Source organism: Symsagittifera roscoffensis, chromosome 3 (genome assembly GCF_963678635.1).
Source record: "Symsagittifera roscoffensis chromosome 3, txSymRosc1.1, whole genome shotgun sequence".
Taxonomy (NCBI): domain Eukaryota; kingdom Metazoa; phylum Xenacoelomorpha; order Acoela; family Convolutidae; genus Symsagittifera; species Symsagittifera roscoffensis.
In genome coordinates this window covers 83,502,294-83,516,887 of record NC_087064.1, presented here as the reverse complement: position 1 = coordinate 83,516,887, position 14,594 = coordinate 83,502,294, and the positions used below count along the sequence as shown (strand labels likewise).

At 36.8% G+C, this 14,594-nt stretch overlaps 2 protein-coding genes across 2 annotated transcripts; both read left to right on the top strand.

Annotated features, from left to right (window-relative positions):
- The first annotated feature begins 6,160 nt into the window (after positions 1 to 6,160).
- Positions 6,161 to 8,897, top strand: LOC134841446 (actin-interacting protein 1-like). The gene is made up of 2 exons (XM_063857443.1): positions 6,161 to 7,297; positions 7,522 to 8,897. The coding sequence occupies exons 1-2, from the start codon at positions 6,203 to 6,205 to the stop codon at positions 8,269 to 8,271; spliced, it is 1,845 nt and encodes a 614-aa protein (XP_063713513.1). The 5' UTR covers positions 6,161 to 6,202; the 3' UTR covers positions 8,272 to 8,897.
- Positions 8,898 to 9,013: 116 nt separating this feature from the next.
- LOC134841448 (phosphatidylglycerophosphatase and protein-tyrosine phosphatase 1-like) lies at positions 9,014 to 10,187 on the top strand. Its single transcript, XM_063857444.1, has 2 exons — positions 9,014 to 9,413; positions 9,822 to 10,187. The coding sequence occupies exons 1-2, from the start codon at positions 9,061 to 9,063 to the stop codon at positions 10,036 to 10,038; spliced, it is 570 nt and encodes a 189-aa protein (XP_063713514.1). The 5' UTR covers positions 9,014 to 9,060; the 3' UTR covers positions 10,039 to 10,187.
- Positions 10,188 to 14,594: the final 4,407 nt, after the last annotated feature.

Here is a 14,594-nt window from a genome sequence, read left to right as displayed (position 1 = left end):
TGCGCCATATGGTCTGGAGTTTGAGTCCCAGTCGGAACTTGTTTTTGGTATGAATGAAATGGCCTTTTTTGGGAATCGTCGGATTTTTATCTACTGAAATTTTGTCGGCTTAATTTCCAAAGCATGGTTTTTATCGATTTAAACAAGTCTTGCAAAAATTGCTAGTGGTCGTTTTACGAAGAGTCAAAGAACGTATTGGAGACTCTTTTGTAGATCGAGATGATCTTCTAGGCCAATAAAGTGTCCTATAGTTTGTCCACGCTCAAATTTGATTTTGTTGTTTGACTTTCGATATCTTTGTAAGTTCAGTTCATTTCCTTTAATACAGAATAGCTAAAGGGTGAAAGTTACAAGAAAGGCGCTCGCCTTCTAGTTTTGAAAGTGGATTTCAGATTTCCCAGCAAAAAGAGTTTTTCGTTACAATTATCCAGTTTTCTCAAATTGGGTCAATTTTATCAAAAAATTGGCAATCATAAATAGCTCTTGAAATTTCCAAGACATTAGGGGCAAGTATATCTTTTCTTTGAAATTCAAAGATTGAAGTTTTTTTCACAGATTAAAACAGTATTTTTTTTGGTTTCCTGACTTTCATCGACTGTTTTCAAATTGTCTTTTTGCTATTTTTTCGTCTATTTACATCTCGAGTTTTGAATATTTTTTTTGATTTGTTTATTCGGAGTTTTTTTTTTATTAAAGTGGTTTCTGTTGATGTCTTATCGGCTTGGTCAATTTAATTTGTGACGGTTGAAGGGCAAAAGTTGATAGTTATTTTAAAAAGGAATTCAGGACGACGTGGTGTACAAAATTAAAATTTCACAACTTAATCGCTCAAAAGATTTATTTGGTAAGATTTTATGGAACTGTTTTTGTCTCTGTCATGCCGCGGGGATTCGTAAACGAAAAATATTGTTAACTGAGAACTCAAATAAAACAACTAGTTCTGAAAGTCTTTATTTCATATTCTAACCAACATATCGTGATGTTGCGCTTTCGTAACATCATACAATGTCAAGTGACAAGCTCATCGCAGTGAGCTAACATTATTATAAATCAATCTCTAGCTTTGCCGATCCGGCCAGATGACATCCCTTCCCACCCGTGAGAAAAATAACACAAATTATTAATGATTTGAGTTTTAGGTCTCAGTGGGACCAGAGTTCTTGTGTCCCATAAGGACAACGTTGAGTTATAAGTCCTCATCGGACTAAATGGCTTCTACACTGTTTCTTTTTCTTTTCTCAATTCCTGTTGGATTTCCTCATCTTCCTGGTCCTCTGTTTGTTGTTTTTGTGGTGTTTCTCGAGGTCATCTCTTTTGTGATCTGCCTCTGTGTTCTCGATTTTCTTGTGTATGTTTGTTACGACGAGAACCTCCATATCTTGCTTTTTCTGTAGGCTGTCTGCAGGGGACACAAAGTCGATGATCTCCATTGCTTGTTGCTCTTCTTTCTTTGCCTTTGGTTTTATGGCCTCCAAAAAATTTCACGCAGGCCTTGTACTGCGGCAATTTCTCATGAAATCCCATATCTGAGATGAGGCTTTTTAGGCTGTGTTTTGGATCAGGCGTTGAGAAGGTTGATTCATTGTCGTAGCGTTTCCCTGGTGTTTTGTCCGTGGGTGATTCGATTGAGAATTAATTTGGCGGTGATTGGGTCAGGTTCCCCAGTGCCCCGGCTAGTGTTGATTGTCTGGCTCGACCCGACTTTCTCGTCAGTGCCAGCTGTTTGGCGGCTTCCGGCGTTTTCTTTTTGTTATCCCGTTTTGGGGATGGTGCGGTGTTTTCCGAAGTCGATGACCCCGAGTCACCATTGAGGTTGATATGTCTCGCTCTCCGACTGCTTCTTTTGGGTTTATGCTGTCTTTGATTCCATGTGGAACTTCAATCCCCTTGTTGGTGTTCGTTTTTTCCCCTGTCGGTTTCCCGTAGCTTTCATTTTGATCCGCTATCCAATAACTCCTTTTGAGTTAACTTCACTGGTAGTCCCGTTGTGTCCTCTCGGAACAAAGTGTGTTGAGGTGCGTTAGGGTCTTCAATATCTAAAAAAAAGCAAACAGGGTCCTGTTCTCCGCGGATTTATATGCCACGTAGTCGCTGGATCGTGACGGCCGGTATGGATAGCAGATTAAAGTATTAGAACGAACGCAACTCCACCATTTTTTTTTGGTAGTCTTGGTTGTTTTCCTTTTGTTTGTACCCACGCTGTTTGTGGCGTATCTTTTTTTAGCTATTTGTTCTATTCGTTTTTTTGATATTTGGTTCAACCTGTTGCTGAATGCCCTATATCTTACATTTAATGTCTATTTTTCAAGAGCTAATTTTCGCCTAGTTTTCACTCCTGTGTTTGGTGGCTATCTTTGGTTGGTATGTGTTGAATGATTGCAGGCTCCGGGACTCTTCTTTTTTTTGTGAACTCGTCTTCTGACCACATTTGGAGGTCGTGTAATTTTTTCGCTGCATTGGAGGGTGCATCAAGTTTTTCCGATCTAACAGGCGCGTTTGGCGTTTTCCCAATTTAAATTGGTGAATTTTTTTGCTATGTTTGAAAGTGGAGTATTAGCTTCTCTGCCCATATGTGCTTCACATAGTGTGATTTTTATTATTCTGTGTGGAGTTATGCGTAACGTTTTGATAATTTCCACGACATCCGAGGCTAATTTGAACGGAGTGTTTTTCGTGTCAATTCTCATTACTCCGAGTCGCCGTATAAGTGTTTGTATCAATGTTTCTACCACCACTATGGATCTTTGATCATCGACCGGTGCGAAAAAGATATAAATATTGTTTGATTTGCAAAAAGTTCAAATTTTTTTGGCTCGGAATGTTAAAACCTGGTCGCATCTTAGCTTACGTGGTACTCCGTTATTTGATATGTAACGTTGCATAAAAATCATTGCGACGTCCGCTGTCCTGTTTGAAACTACCTTAGCTGTTGAAATTTGACCTCTTATCGATAGCAACTAGTATATATGCATCTGTATATTTGCATCTGTATTTAGTTCATCCGGTAGAGGTCTCGCAAAATCTAATTGTACCTCTTCGTTAGGTTCGACAACAGGTTTTATTTGGAATGTAGCGTCTGGATGGCTTATACGTTTTTCATTTGTCCTTCGTCTATGCCATCGTGGATCTGAGAGGCTCTCCTCCCGATAGGATTCTCCTTGCCACTTTTCTGTTCTTCGACTGGTTTTGTTACGATCTGTGTTACCTTCGTTTTCCGAAATAAATCCGCCTTCAAATCCTTAGTAATTAATTCGTTTTCGCATCTTCTGTGGGCTTGACAGTAATTGTGTGAAAATGACAACATCGGTTTTTCTCTTCGTTTAGACTGCATCCTAGAATAATCTGTGAGCGAATGAATGAGATTTTGTTGAGATATTTGACCACTTGTGCGGTGTGAAATTTTTGAATGCATTTGAGATTTGAATTGGCTTGTTAGCGTTCTTTCATTTTCCGCGCGTTTTTTGACCAGTCGATTCGGTGCTAGCTTTTGATTGGCCAGTTGGTTTAAGGTTTAGTTGTCAATCATCTCAAGATTAGTTATGAATGAGTTGATTGACGCCACATTAAATTCCTCATCATACTCACTAGGTGGTATTGCTAATCCAACCGGATTTTGGGATATCTATTCAATTAATCCCAATTTATTTTCCGCCAAATGTTTCATGTCAAAAATGAAAGGAATTAGCCGATCGATCCATCTTTTTAGTCTACTTCGACTAGTTTTTCATCTTCCGCTTGCGTTAAATTCGCTGATTAAAGCTTGGTGATCTGTAATGACGGTAAAATTATTTACTGATTTTTTTCTTCCAAAGAATATCAATCTTGACGCGTACGCGATCGGCCATCCAGGCTTTTGATGTGTTTTTTCTAGGGCTGCTTCTAGGCCGGAAGTTGGTGCGTCACAAACCTCGCGTGTTACAAGGTTTTGGTCAAAATGTTAATTGTGTGATTTCAGAAATTGATGTTTTAAATTTTGTTAAAAGTCATGTTCTGTTGTCCAATCTAGTGTTTTGTGTTTTTACGAGGGGACCTCGTGCTGCGGCAGTTTGTGCCAGGTGGGGAATGTATCTTGTGAGATGATGTATTGAGCCGGTAACTTCGCAACTGGCATAATTCCCAAATGGCATAAAAATGAAACTTTTACCAAATGGCATAAATTTCAAGTTTTCTTTGCAATTCAAACAGTGGCTATCAATATCAAATTCTAACATCTAATTTTCAGGAACGAAAGTATGATTTGGAGTTCATTGCTTCCAAACAAATGTTGAGCGACAATTGACCACAAGAAGCTTATCAATAACCGCAAGCTTATGCTTTTCGCTTTTGATTAAAAAAATTCTGCAGTTTTTTCAAGATAAAAAGTCAATCAGCATTTAAATTGACAATTTGACGACATTGTTCACGCACATTGTTCACGAAAAAGTTATTTCGATTTTCTAAATGCAACTTGCATGAAAGTTATGCCATTTGGGAAACTTTGCATTTTTATGCTATTTGGGAATTATGCCATTTGAGACGTAATCATTGAGCCCATTAAACTTTTTAATTCTTTGAATGTTTTAAGTGGAGATAGTCTTTCTATGGGTTCTGTTTTTCTTATTAGAGGTATTGTGCCCTCGCTATTTATATTATAGCCTAGCCATTCTATCTGTTTGCGTGCAAACTTACATATGTCTATAGACTTTCTGCAATGTGTTTTTGTGCACCTCCAACGATCCTTTGGTAACATTTAGTATATCATCGAGGTATGCGTATGTATTTTTGCAATTTGTTAGCTTGAGGTCGGTTGCCTTTTGAACTTCTGCCAGCATATCCGTGAGCCAGTAGAAACCTGTTTGGGATTGATAGGTTCCCGTGGCGTTTCCCTCGTTAAGGCTAAAACTGCACTGCTCTCGGGTTGGTTTATCAAAAGGGATATGCGAATAAGCATATCGTAAGTCAAGAGACGACAGTAATGTTTGTTCGTTTGTGTCAGATTCTACTGTTTGTGCCATGTTGTCTAATAGTAGTTCTATTTTCGGCATTTGATATTTGTTTTTGTGAATGAACTTGTTAATTTTCTTCGAATCTAACGACAGTTTTTTTCATTTGATCTTTTTTTCACGGTAATCACGATTGGGCTGATGAATTGTTTGTTGGGCTGAGAAAAATTAGTTAGGTTTTTTTTTGCGATTTGAGATTAACTTAACTACACTGAACTTGATAAAACGATTTTGAGCCCAATTTAGTTCACTTCAATTTGTGCGTTAATTCAAATACAATTATTTTCCAAGTTTGAGGTTTTTACCTAATTCAATCCTCATATACTAAAAAGAATCAATAGCAAACAAAGATGAAATGAAAAAATTGTTTCAAGTTCTTAAAACTTTTAGTTAACTCGTAGTGGGCATAAGGTTGTGCTACTTTTTCCCGACTGTCATTTTGTGAATACTTTTTTGTTGGGTTCTGTTTTGCGACCTCACTCATATAATGAAGTGTTCGAAATTGTTCAAGAAGAGGAAGTCTCAAATTTGAGGATTGAAATACTAAATGAGCGCGAATGTATATTGAAAACGTCAAGTGTATTGAAAACATCCTTATAGGTTCGTATACAGTTCGTATACTTTTGAGAATGTTGGCCAGCCTGTATTGAAGTTCGACTGCCGATTATGGTAGAAAGTACTCTGGGTTCAGGTGTCATTTTGAGCTGCGTGTTTGTTTTTTTTCCGCTTTTTTCTTGTCAAGCTCGCAGTCGGCAGATGATCATAATGTCCTACTTTCACAGCAACCGATTTTTATTGTTGTAAATGTACTTTTAATTCATTTTTTATCACCTCACTCTTTTTAATTCAAGTAATCAAAATAATAAGTCACGTATCCAGGTGTGGTTTTGGGTTCCGGGTATGAATTTTTCCACAGTTTTGTAAAAAAAAACATGATGAATGTGTTCAGTTTTACTTCATATTGTTTTCGCGAGCACCAAGTGTATATGAATTGTATGTGTAAATTCAAGCTCTTATCTTTCTTAAATCGATTTAACCATTTCGAAGACTCATATAAAACTAAAGCAAGTAAATATTACTCGATAAGGTTCTAATTTGGCCATAATGCGCTAATTTGGCTATAAGATATAGAGCTTCAGTGCCTTGAGTTCATATGTTTTTTGTAGCTATAGGGAAAGTTGCAACAACAGTGTTAATATTTTTCATTCTGCAGGATTGTTATGACTACATCCCGTGCCGAGTACTTCAAAATCTTTGCTGCCTCTCCCAAAACGGAGCGAGGTTTTCCAACAGTGTTGAGTGGTGATCCAAAAGGCAAGAATTTCCTATACGGATTCGGAAACACTGTTTTCATTCGGAACATCGAAGATCCCTCCCAGTGCGAATTGTACACGGAGCATGGAGCTCAAGTGAATGTTGCCAAGTATGCACCTTCGGGTTTCTATATCGCATCGGGTGACGAGAGTGGCAAGATCCGAATCTGGGACACTACACAAGCCGAACATATTTTGAAAAACGAGTTCACGCCGTATGGAGGAGCAATCAAGGACCTAGCATGGTCTCCTGACAACCAGAGAATGATCTGTGGAGGAAGTGGCAAAGACTCATATGCCAGCGTGTTTCTGTCTGATACTGGAACGACAACCGGAACTATTTCCGGTCATAGCAAGACTGTCAACTCCTGTGACTTTAAACCGACACGGCCTTTTAGAGTAGTGACAGGTAGTGAAGATATGACAGCGGTGTTGCATGAAGGTCCACCGTTCAAGGTCAAGTCAACTTTTCAAGAACATACCAACTTTGTTCAGTGTGTGAGATTTAGCCCGGGAGGTGAAGTGTTTGCAACATGCTCAGCGGACAGGAAAATTGGACTTTTTGAAGCTAAAGACGGAATTTTGAAAGGTTATTTCCAAGATGGCGAAACTGCGCATGGTGGAAGTGTATATAGTGTCTGTTTCTCGTCAGATGGAACTAAGTTGTTGAGTGTATCGGCTGATAAGACTGCCAAAATCTGGAATGTCGCAACCTTGGAGCTCCTGAGGACTTTCAAGTTTGGAACCGAAGTTGGAAGCATGCAAGTGGGATGCCTCTGGCAGAATGACCATATCATAACGCTTTCACTGGAGGGACAAATTACATATCTGGATTACGATAATGTCGAGTTGCCAAAGAAAGTGGTGAAGGGTCATAACAAGAAAATCACCAGTCTGTGTTTCGTGAAGTCCGAGGATGGGAATCACACGATGTTCTCGGCAGACTTCGTTGGAAGTGTGTACAAATGGGACCCAAATACGGGTGATTGTCAGTCAGTAACGGTTAGTCAAACTAACAGCTTGCAACTGAAAAAAATGGAGGGTTTAGGACAGTTTTTTATTGGTTGGTGTAAAGTAAGCAATAATATTAATTAACTGAATTTGATGCTTTAAATGATTTAAAAAATCAATTCAATTCGTTTCTATTTAATTTTTCAATGTAGTTGTTATTAGGGGAATTGTTTGATTATCTTCCCGTTGAGACTTAGTATAATTTATTGTTCCAGGGTGGCAATTTGAAAGCGCAGGTGGTGTCCATGGCCAACAGAGGTGGATGCACAATTGCAGTTGCCTCGTATGACGACACCGTCCGATTCATTGACAGCGCCAGTTGTTCCTTTGTAGGCGAGCCTCTCAAGTGTCCTTCTCAGCCTCAAAAAGTAGTGGCGCTGAATAGTTCTTCTGCCTTGGCAGTTGTCGGATGCCTTAATCACGTTATCATAATCAATGGACTCGATGTTGTCCATACCATGGATCTGAAGTATGGCCTAAAGAAACTTGCAATTTCGCATGATGGTCAGAAAGTGGCTCTGTCTTGTGCTGATAAGAAAGTGAGAGTTTTCAATCTTGTTGGTGAAGTTAGCTTGGAGCCTGACAAGGAAATCACCTTGATAAATGAGCCTTCGAACCTGGAGTTCTCACCTGATGGAAAATTTCTTGCTGTGATTGACTCGACTCGTGTGATCAAAGTGTACGAAGTGAAAGAGGGGGAATACGAGTTAAAGTGTGACTTGTGCTACCATTCGGCAAGAGTAGACATGCTTGCATGGCACAGTGATTCGACTCACTTGATATCCGCCGGACTGGATACCAATATCATAGTCTGGAATGTCAACAGCAAAGCCAACTTCTCCAAGCTCATGCAGACTCATCCTAAGAGTAACATTACTGGACTGGCATGGGTAGATGATGATACCATTGTATCCAGTGGCTTCGATGACTGTAATATTAAACTGTGGAAGCCTGAGTTGCTGTGAGAAAAAAAATCAAATCCATACTGAACTTAATCAAACTTCATCGAAAATATCTGCCTCTGCTATTTTGAAAAGAGTTTGAGCTAAATCCTAAAACAGGTCAATGAAATCTGATGACAACGGCTACATTGCAGCGGTCTATTGTTACCTCAAAATTTAAATTGTACAGACTGAAATGGTATTATTATTATTGTATTAGAGGATGCTTTGACATCGATTTATCATTATGATGCGTTTGATATGGTAGATGAATGAACGAATTGGCTACTGTTGGTGTGATTGACTGAAAAGGCGTTCAAATATTTATATTGTGAACGGTTTTCAATAACTCAAATTGATTTTTTATGCTTTCATTATTACGCTGAGCACTTTTGAGACCAGCTGCCAAGCTATCGTTCGCTGGCAAGTTTTGTACATGAAGGCTTCTTGAAGTTATAAATAACATTGCTTTGATTTTGCTATTCATAAGCTGCTGTACATAAATATTTGTCATCATAGATTTTGACAGAAACCGAATCAATTTATAGAAATGTTTTTATACTTCCTGAATCAACTTTCAAATTTTGCCTGGAAAGCCATTAATAAATCTATTTAATTCAATGTGTATTTAATGATTTGTTATCTTCCGGCTTCCTGATTTTCCCATCAAACAAGGTCCTTATCTTAGAAGTCAAATTTGTTGAGTGGATAAATAGTGAACTGAAACAAACAAATGCGATAGCTTGATTTTTAGTCAACAAATGTGAGCTGTACATAAGGACTGAAACCTGGCCAAGTTATTTTCTGATCACAATGACATCATATCTCAAGTCCAGAATAGGGTTCCTCCCTTCTCTGGGTTATAACCTGGTGCTGGAGAAGCTCGGACATCGTGTATGGTACCACGAAATCTGCCCACATGTAGTGCTAGGGGCCATCCCTCTCTGGTCTTCAGTGGACGATCTGGTGCAGAATGTGGGAGTGAAAGCGGTTCTCTCTATGAACGAGAAGTTTGAGCTCAAGTATCTTACTCCCACAGATGAACAGTGGCTGTCGATGGGAGTTGTGCAGTTGAATTTGCCAGTGGTGGATTTTGTGGGGTCCCCCACTCGGCAGCAGATTCACCAGGGCGTCCAATTCATCCATGACAATGTGTCTAAACAGTGGTAAGAGCAAACATCACTCCATAGTCTTGTACTGAAGCCTTTCCAATCATATGCCCAATTCGGTCCATCATCGTCAATGAAAATCATCGCAATTGAGATAAGTTCTCGGTGTACAGATAAGAACTTTTTTCCGAAAAAAATCTTTATTAATGAGATGTAGAAAAATATAATGCATGATTTGGGATCGAGTACAGATATTATCGGTTAGAGTTGTGACGCTTTTGTAAATTGGAGTGTTTTTAGATATTGGCGATGTGCACTAAAAGTTTCATTGCTTGAAAGCTGACATCCCAACTGGAAAAACAAATGATTTTTGATTTGATAATGCGATTGTTTTGAATAGTCTTTATGAGTGTCCTTTTTAAATTCGCAACTCGTGCAGTTGTAAATTGTCTGACTTGTATTTAGTACCGTTTATATCCACTGTAAAGCGGGACGCAGTCGAAGTGCAACAATGTTGGCCTGCTACCTCCTACGTCACTGGCAACTCACGCCACAAGAAGCCACAGCATTCCTGATAGAGAAAAGAAGTCACGTCGTGTTTGGGGACACCAACTTGCGCACCATCCAACATTACTACGATTACTTAAAAACAAACAAGATTGTACAAAATGAAAACTGCTGAAAATCATTATTGTGTTTGTCTTCACGTTGTTAGACTGCAAAATATTTGTTTTTAAATTAGTCTTCTAGATTCGAAATTCCAGGAAATTGAAGTGATGTCATTTTATGCTAGTTGAATTATTTTCTGATATAGATAAGTTTTTCTGGAAACCTGTTTTCCTCCGACACAGTTACTCATCGGTTTGTGCATATACATCCCAACCAAAAGTGTTGGAAAAAGGTAAAAGCAATAGTGACCAACAAGAATTATAGGGTAATACAAAGTAAGAATTTTTGATTGATTGTTTGAACTGATTACATAGTGGTCACTGGGTCATATCAACAACAACAACTCTTGGTTATGTGAATGATAATACAGTAGAAAAAACAAAAGACGTAAAGGATGATTTAAAAATTAAGAGTTCTGGTTGATTTTTTGTTGTTATTTACAGAAGCATTCTCATCTTCTAAACGTTCTCATCTTGAAACCAAATTGTGTAAAAATGTTGTGTTCAATTTCAGTATGTTTTCTTACACAAGCAAAGCATAGTGTCGTATTACGAAATCCTCATTTTCGAACCCAAATCGCAAATACAAGAGCTCATTTAGTAGCACTTTTGCAGCAATTGCATTTTATCTGGTTTTACTTTTGTTGAATTAGCATGATATTTTTGAATCTGTTTTTTTTTTTGGATATTGTTTGATGCTTATTTTAGCTCCACTTGGAAAAGTGAAAATAATAAAAGTTCTAAAATTTGTCCCAATCGAAGGTACAAGTGTGATAGAAGGGTGGCTGTAAAAACCAAGTGTTATAGAGTGGTCCCAAAACAGTAACATGATCCCTAATCTAAATGAGGTCCTCAACATTTTCAATTTATTGTTTCGGCGATGTCAAATGAAGCATCGAATAAGCTAGCGTAAATGAGACAGGTTAATAAGGTTCGTGAAAGTATTAGAAAGGAACGAGTGATTTGCTTAATTGCTGTCTTTGCTTGGAATTAGTTTTATTTGGGGCCTTCTGTCACACGCACTTGGTGTTTAAAGGGATCCAATTTTGCTTACAGAAAGAAAAGAATAAATGCCGTAAATTCAAGTTATTTCGAAAAGCAATTTATTTCGATCTATTAATTCATTTTCTCAATTTTGGTTAATTTTTCACAAATCACCAATCAGAAAAAGAACTTGCACTAGCTTTGCAGAGATGGAATGTTTTCTATTGAATTTCAAAATTGAATTAATTTTTTTGTTTAAAACCAGTGTTTGTTTGGTTTCTTGGAATTCATTAGCTTTTTAACTTTATGCGGAGTATTCATTGCTACAATTAAGATCAATAAGTGTAGTCTTCTTTTTTGTAATCGGTAGAATATTTTTTTCCTGCAAACAAGATATGTTCTTCGAAGTCTTGCTTAAAAGAGTTTCAAAGGAGTGTTCTATTTCTTTCAATTAAAGATGACTTCTTTAACTGCTTATACCAATTGTATTTCTTTTGTATCAATCCTATGACAGGCAGAGAAGTTACGTTACTTGTTTATTGTTCCGACCATTATTAAGCAAGTGTTTTGCAATCGGGTGCAAGACTTTTTCCCGTAAATAACTTAAGGCACAAGGATCTCCACTTGTAGAGGATCTCTTCTGACATGCTTAATTTCTTGAAAATGCAAATAAAGGTATTAAGTAGTAAATAAGTAGTTACTTAAGTATTAATTATTGCATGCCCGTTTTAGGTTGTAATTATCTTTTCAAAAAAATCAAATCGAAATTTTTTGTCGGGCTCGTGGTTTTCGTCCTAGTTCTTGTCGGTTCGTTTTCCGTTTTTTGAAAAGCCAGTGTTTTACCTGGCAAGGTTTTTACTAGTTACTTTTTAAAGCATGGGTTTTGTTGCAATTTAAACAGGTTTTACTTTAACTGGAACTTCCCAAATTTGTAAATTTACCATGTCTGATTTTGTGTTTTTTTCATTCTTTCGTTTTTTTATATATATTCAAAGAGTTTTTTCATGTTATATTGACTAAGTCAACGTATTATGCGTAATTTTGAGGTCAAAATATATCGGTTTGGGATTATGTGTTTCAGTTTGGATGGGTCGTAAAAACTTAAATTTTATGAATTTCTTATGACAAGTTTTGTTGTCACCTGTATTGCGGCTCGATAATTGATTTCCATTTAAGGGCTGTTGAAGTAACTTTTTTCAATCTTTCAGAAATTTGTTTTTACTTCTGTTTTTTTTTTCAATCGCTACTTTGTAGCGCAATGAATTTTGCATCGCAAGTGTTGCGAAGCTCAGCTTCGGCTCTGTGTTAAATTATCACAAAAGGGTCAAACAAAAATTTTTCGTGAAGTTCAAAGAGCTTTAAGGGCACAATATTTTTCTTTAAAATTCGCAAGCTTTTTTTCTGTCTGTTTTGTTTCGTTTCAATTTTTCAAAAAATTAGTTTTTTTTTTCTGTTTCCTTTCGTTTAAAACTCATTTTTAATTGTCTGTTGGCAATGTTTGATTGACATCACATCTTTTGAGGCATGAAACAATGGGATTTTTTTTCTAAGCTTGCCGATGAATTAGGGCATTTTTCGAAAAGTTTCGATATCTCCTAAGCTATAGAAATTTGAAACTCCATGTTTTTGCGGTAGATTTGCAACCCTAAAATTGATCTGGCAGTTTGAAAAAAGGGAGGATTTTAGTATTCTGGTGTTTGAATTTTTTAAATTTTTTTTGTTTTCGACGCAAAATTAGGAACTACAAATTAGCATCGGATTGATTCGAGTGATATATCATGTAAAATTTTCAGTCGTGATTCGACAGTACAAAAGGTATCACTATTAATCATCGGAATGGGTAGAGTGATATATCATATTAAAGACCTTAAGTCGTGATTAAAATGACATCTCAAGTTTTTCAAAAGTTGTCCATTATCGAGAAAAACAGATTAAAAATTTGGGATTTTTAGTCTTAATTCGAGCGAATAAAGCGAGCGAGCAGGCTTGATAGCTTAGAATTAATTTAATCTTTATTAATTAATTAAGTTGCTCAATTTAAGCCGTAAAAACTTGGTAAAAATTGAACAACTCGTTTTTTCTTCAAGAAATGTTGTCTATTTTGCTAATTTTACTATGACTTTCGAATATGCTTCAGCTCGAGTTTTTCGTTCAGATCTGTTTATGACACCACGCAAAAACGGTACTCAATTGAAAACACAGTAACCGGCTATCCTTAGTTAAGTTTTCAGTTTTTTTCGGCTTTATGGCTTTCCAAGAAATTTGATTGGCTAATTTTGTTTTTAGTGTCAATTTCTTAGAAAATTTCTTATGTTTTCTTTATATGATGATTTTGAAATTGTGAGTTAATTTAATTGGTTATTTCTGATAATGAATTTGATTTTTCCTGCTTTTTCTTAAATGGCTGGTGTTGGGGATGGTTTTGTCATTTGTTCGTTGATGAATTTTTAGCTAGTTAGAGAAAGGGTCCTGGCTTTTTTAGGAAATTTTTTATGGAAAGTATGAATTATACCGCAGCTGAACGTCTTTTCTAAAGCATTCTTACATAACTTTTTGTCTTCCCGTTTACTCGCTTATTTGCTTCTATCAAAAGTGTTCCGTATCAAAATGTTCGATGCAATCTATCATTACTGTAAGCTTCTGTTTCCCTTTTTATCAATGTTTTTCATAAAGTCAAAATGGTTGATGCGTCTCGAACTCTGACCCTCTCGCACAGCCATCTGCTACTCTTATTAAATTTTGAAAAATTAGGATTGTTTTTCTCTTAAATTAGGTTTTCACAAGTTGGCTAATTTGTGATATCGTGAATGGCGCTTTTTTGAAAGAAAAGTATTACGCATCTGCTCTGAACTTGGCTCAGCATGACCATTGATGGAAGACGTTAAAACACCTGAAACGATGTAATCAATTGGTTGATTCAGTTTGAGGTTTGAAAATAAGCATGGAGGAATGTGTTTTCAGCTTATTTTTCAATCAATTTCACAAGTTTGTTGAAGTTTCTCGAAATAACAAAACTATCTTTGCGTTATTTAAGAGTGAATCAATTAATTCGCCGTCGCTCTGCATCTGATATTTTTTGTGGTACTTGATTTTGTGTAGAAAACAATCACATCCGAGTTCAAAATTAGGTGCTGATTTGAGAGGCTCAAGATGCAAGAGAAAGAAACCGCACATGATCAAAGAGTTTTTGATACTAATTAAGAGTCGATGAACGTAGTTCAGACTCTTAAATAGATCGCGATGATTTTTTTCAGGAAAAGTCTGTAAGTTTGTTCTGGGTCAATTTATTTTTTCGCGGTTTGACTTTTAATTTCTTTTCAAGTTCAGTTCATTTTGCTTGTTAAGAGGAGGGAAAAAAACCACTATCGAACAGCGAAAACGTAAAGGGCAAAAACTTGACCGAATTCTAATTTTGAATTTTGAGTTCAATTATCAGATTTCCCAGCGGAACCAAATTTTTACCTGGTGATCCAGTTTTCTCAAATTGGGTTAATTATATCAAAAAATGTCAATCGTGAATTGTTCTAGAATTTCAATGAGTTTTAGGGCTATCGATTTTTTCTTGGAAATTCGGAAGACTTTTTCA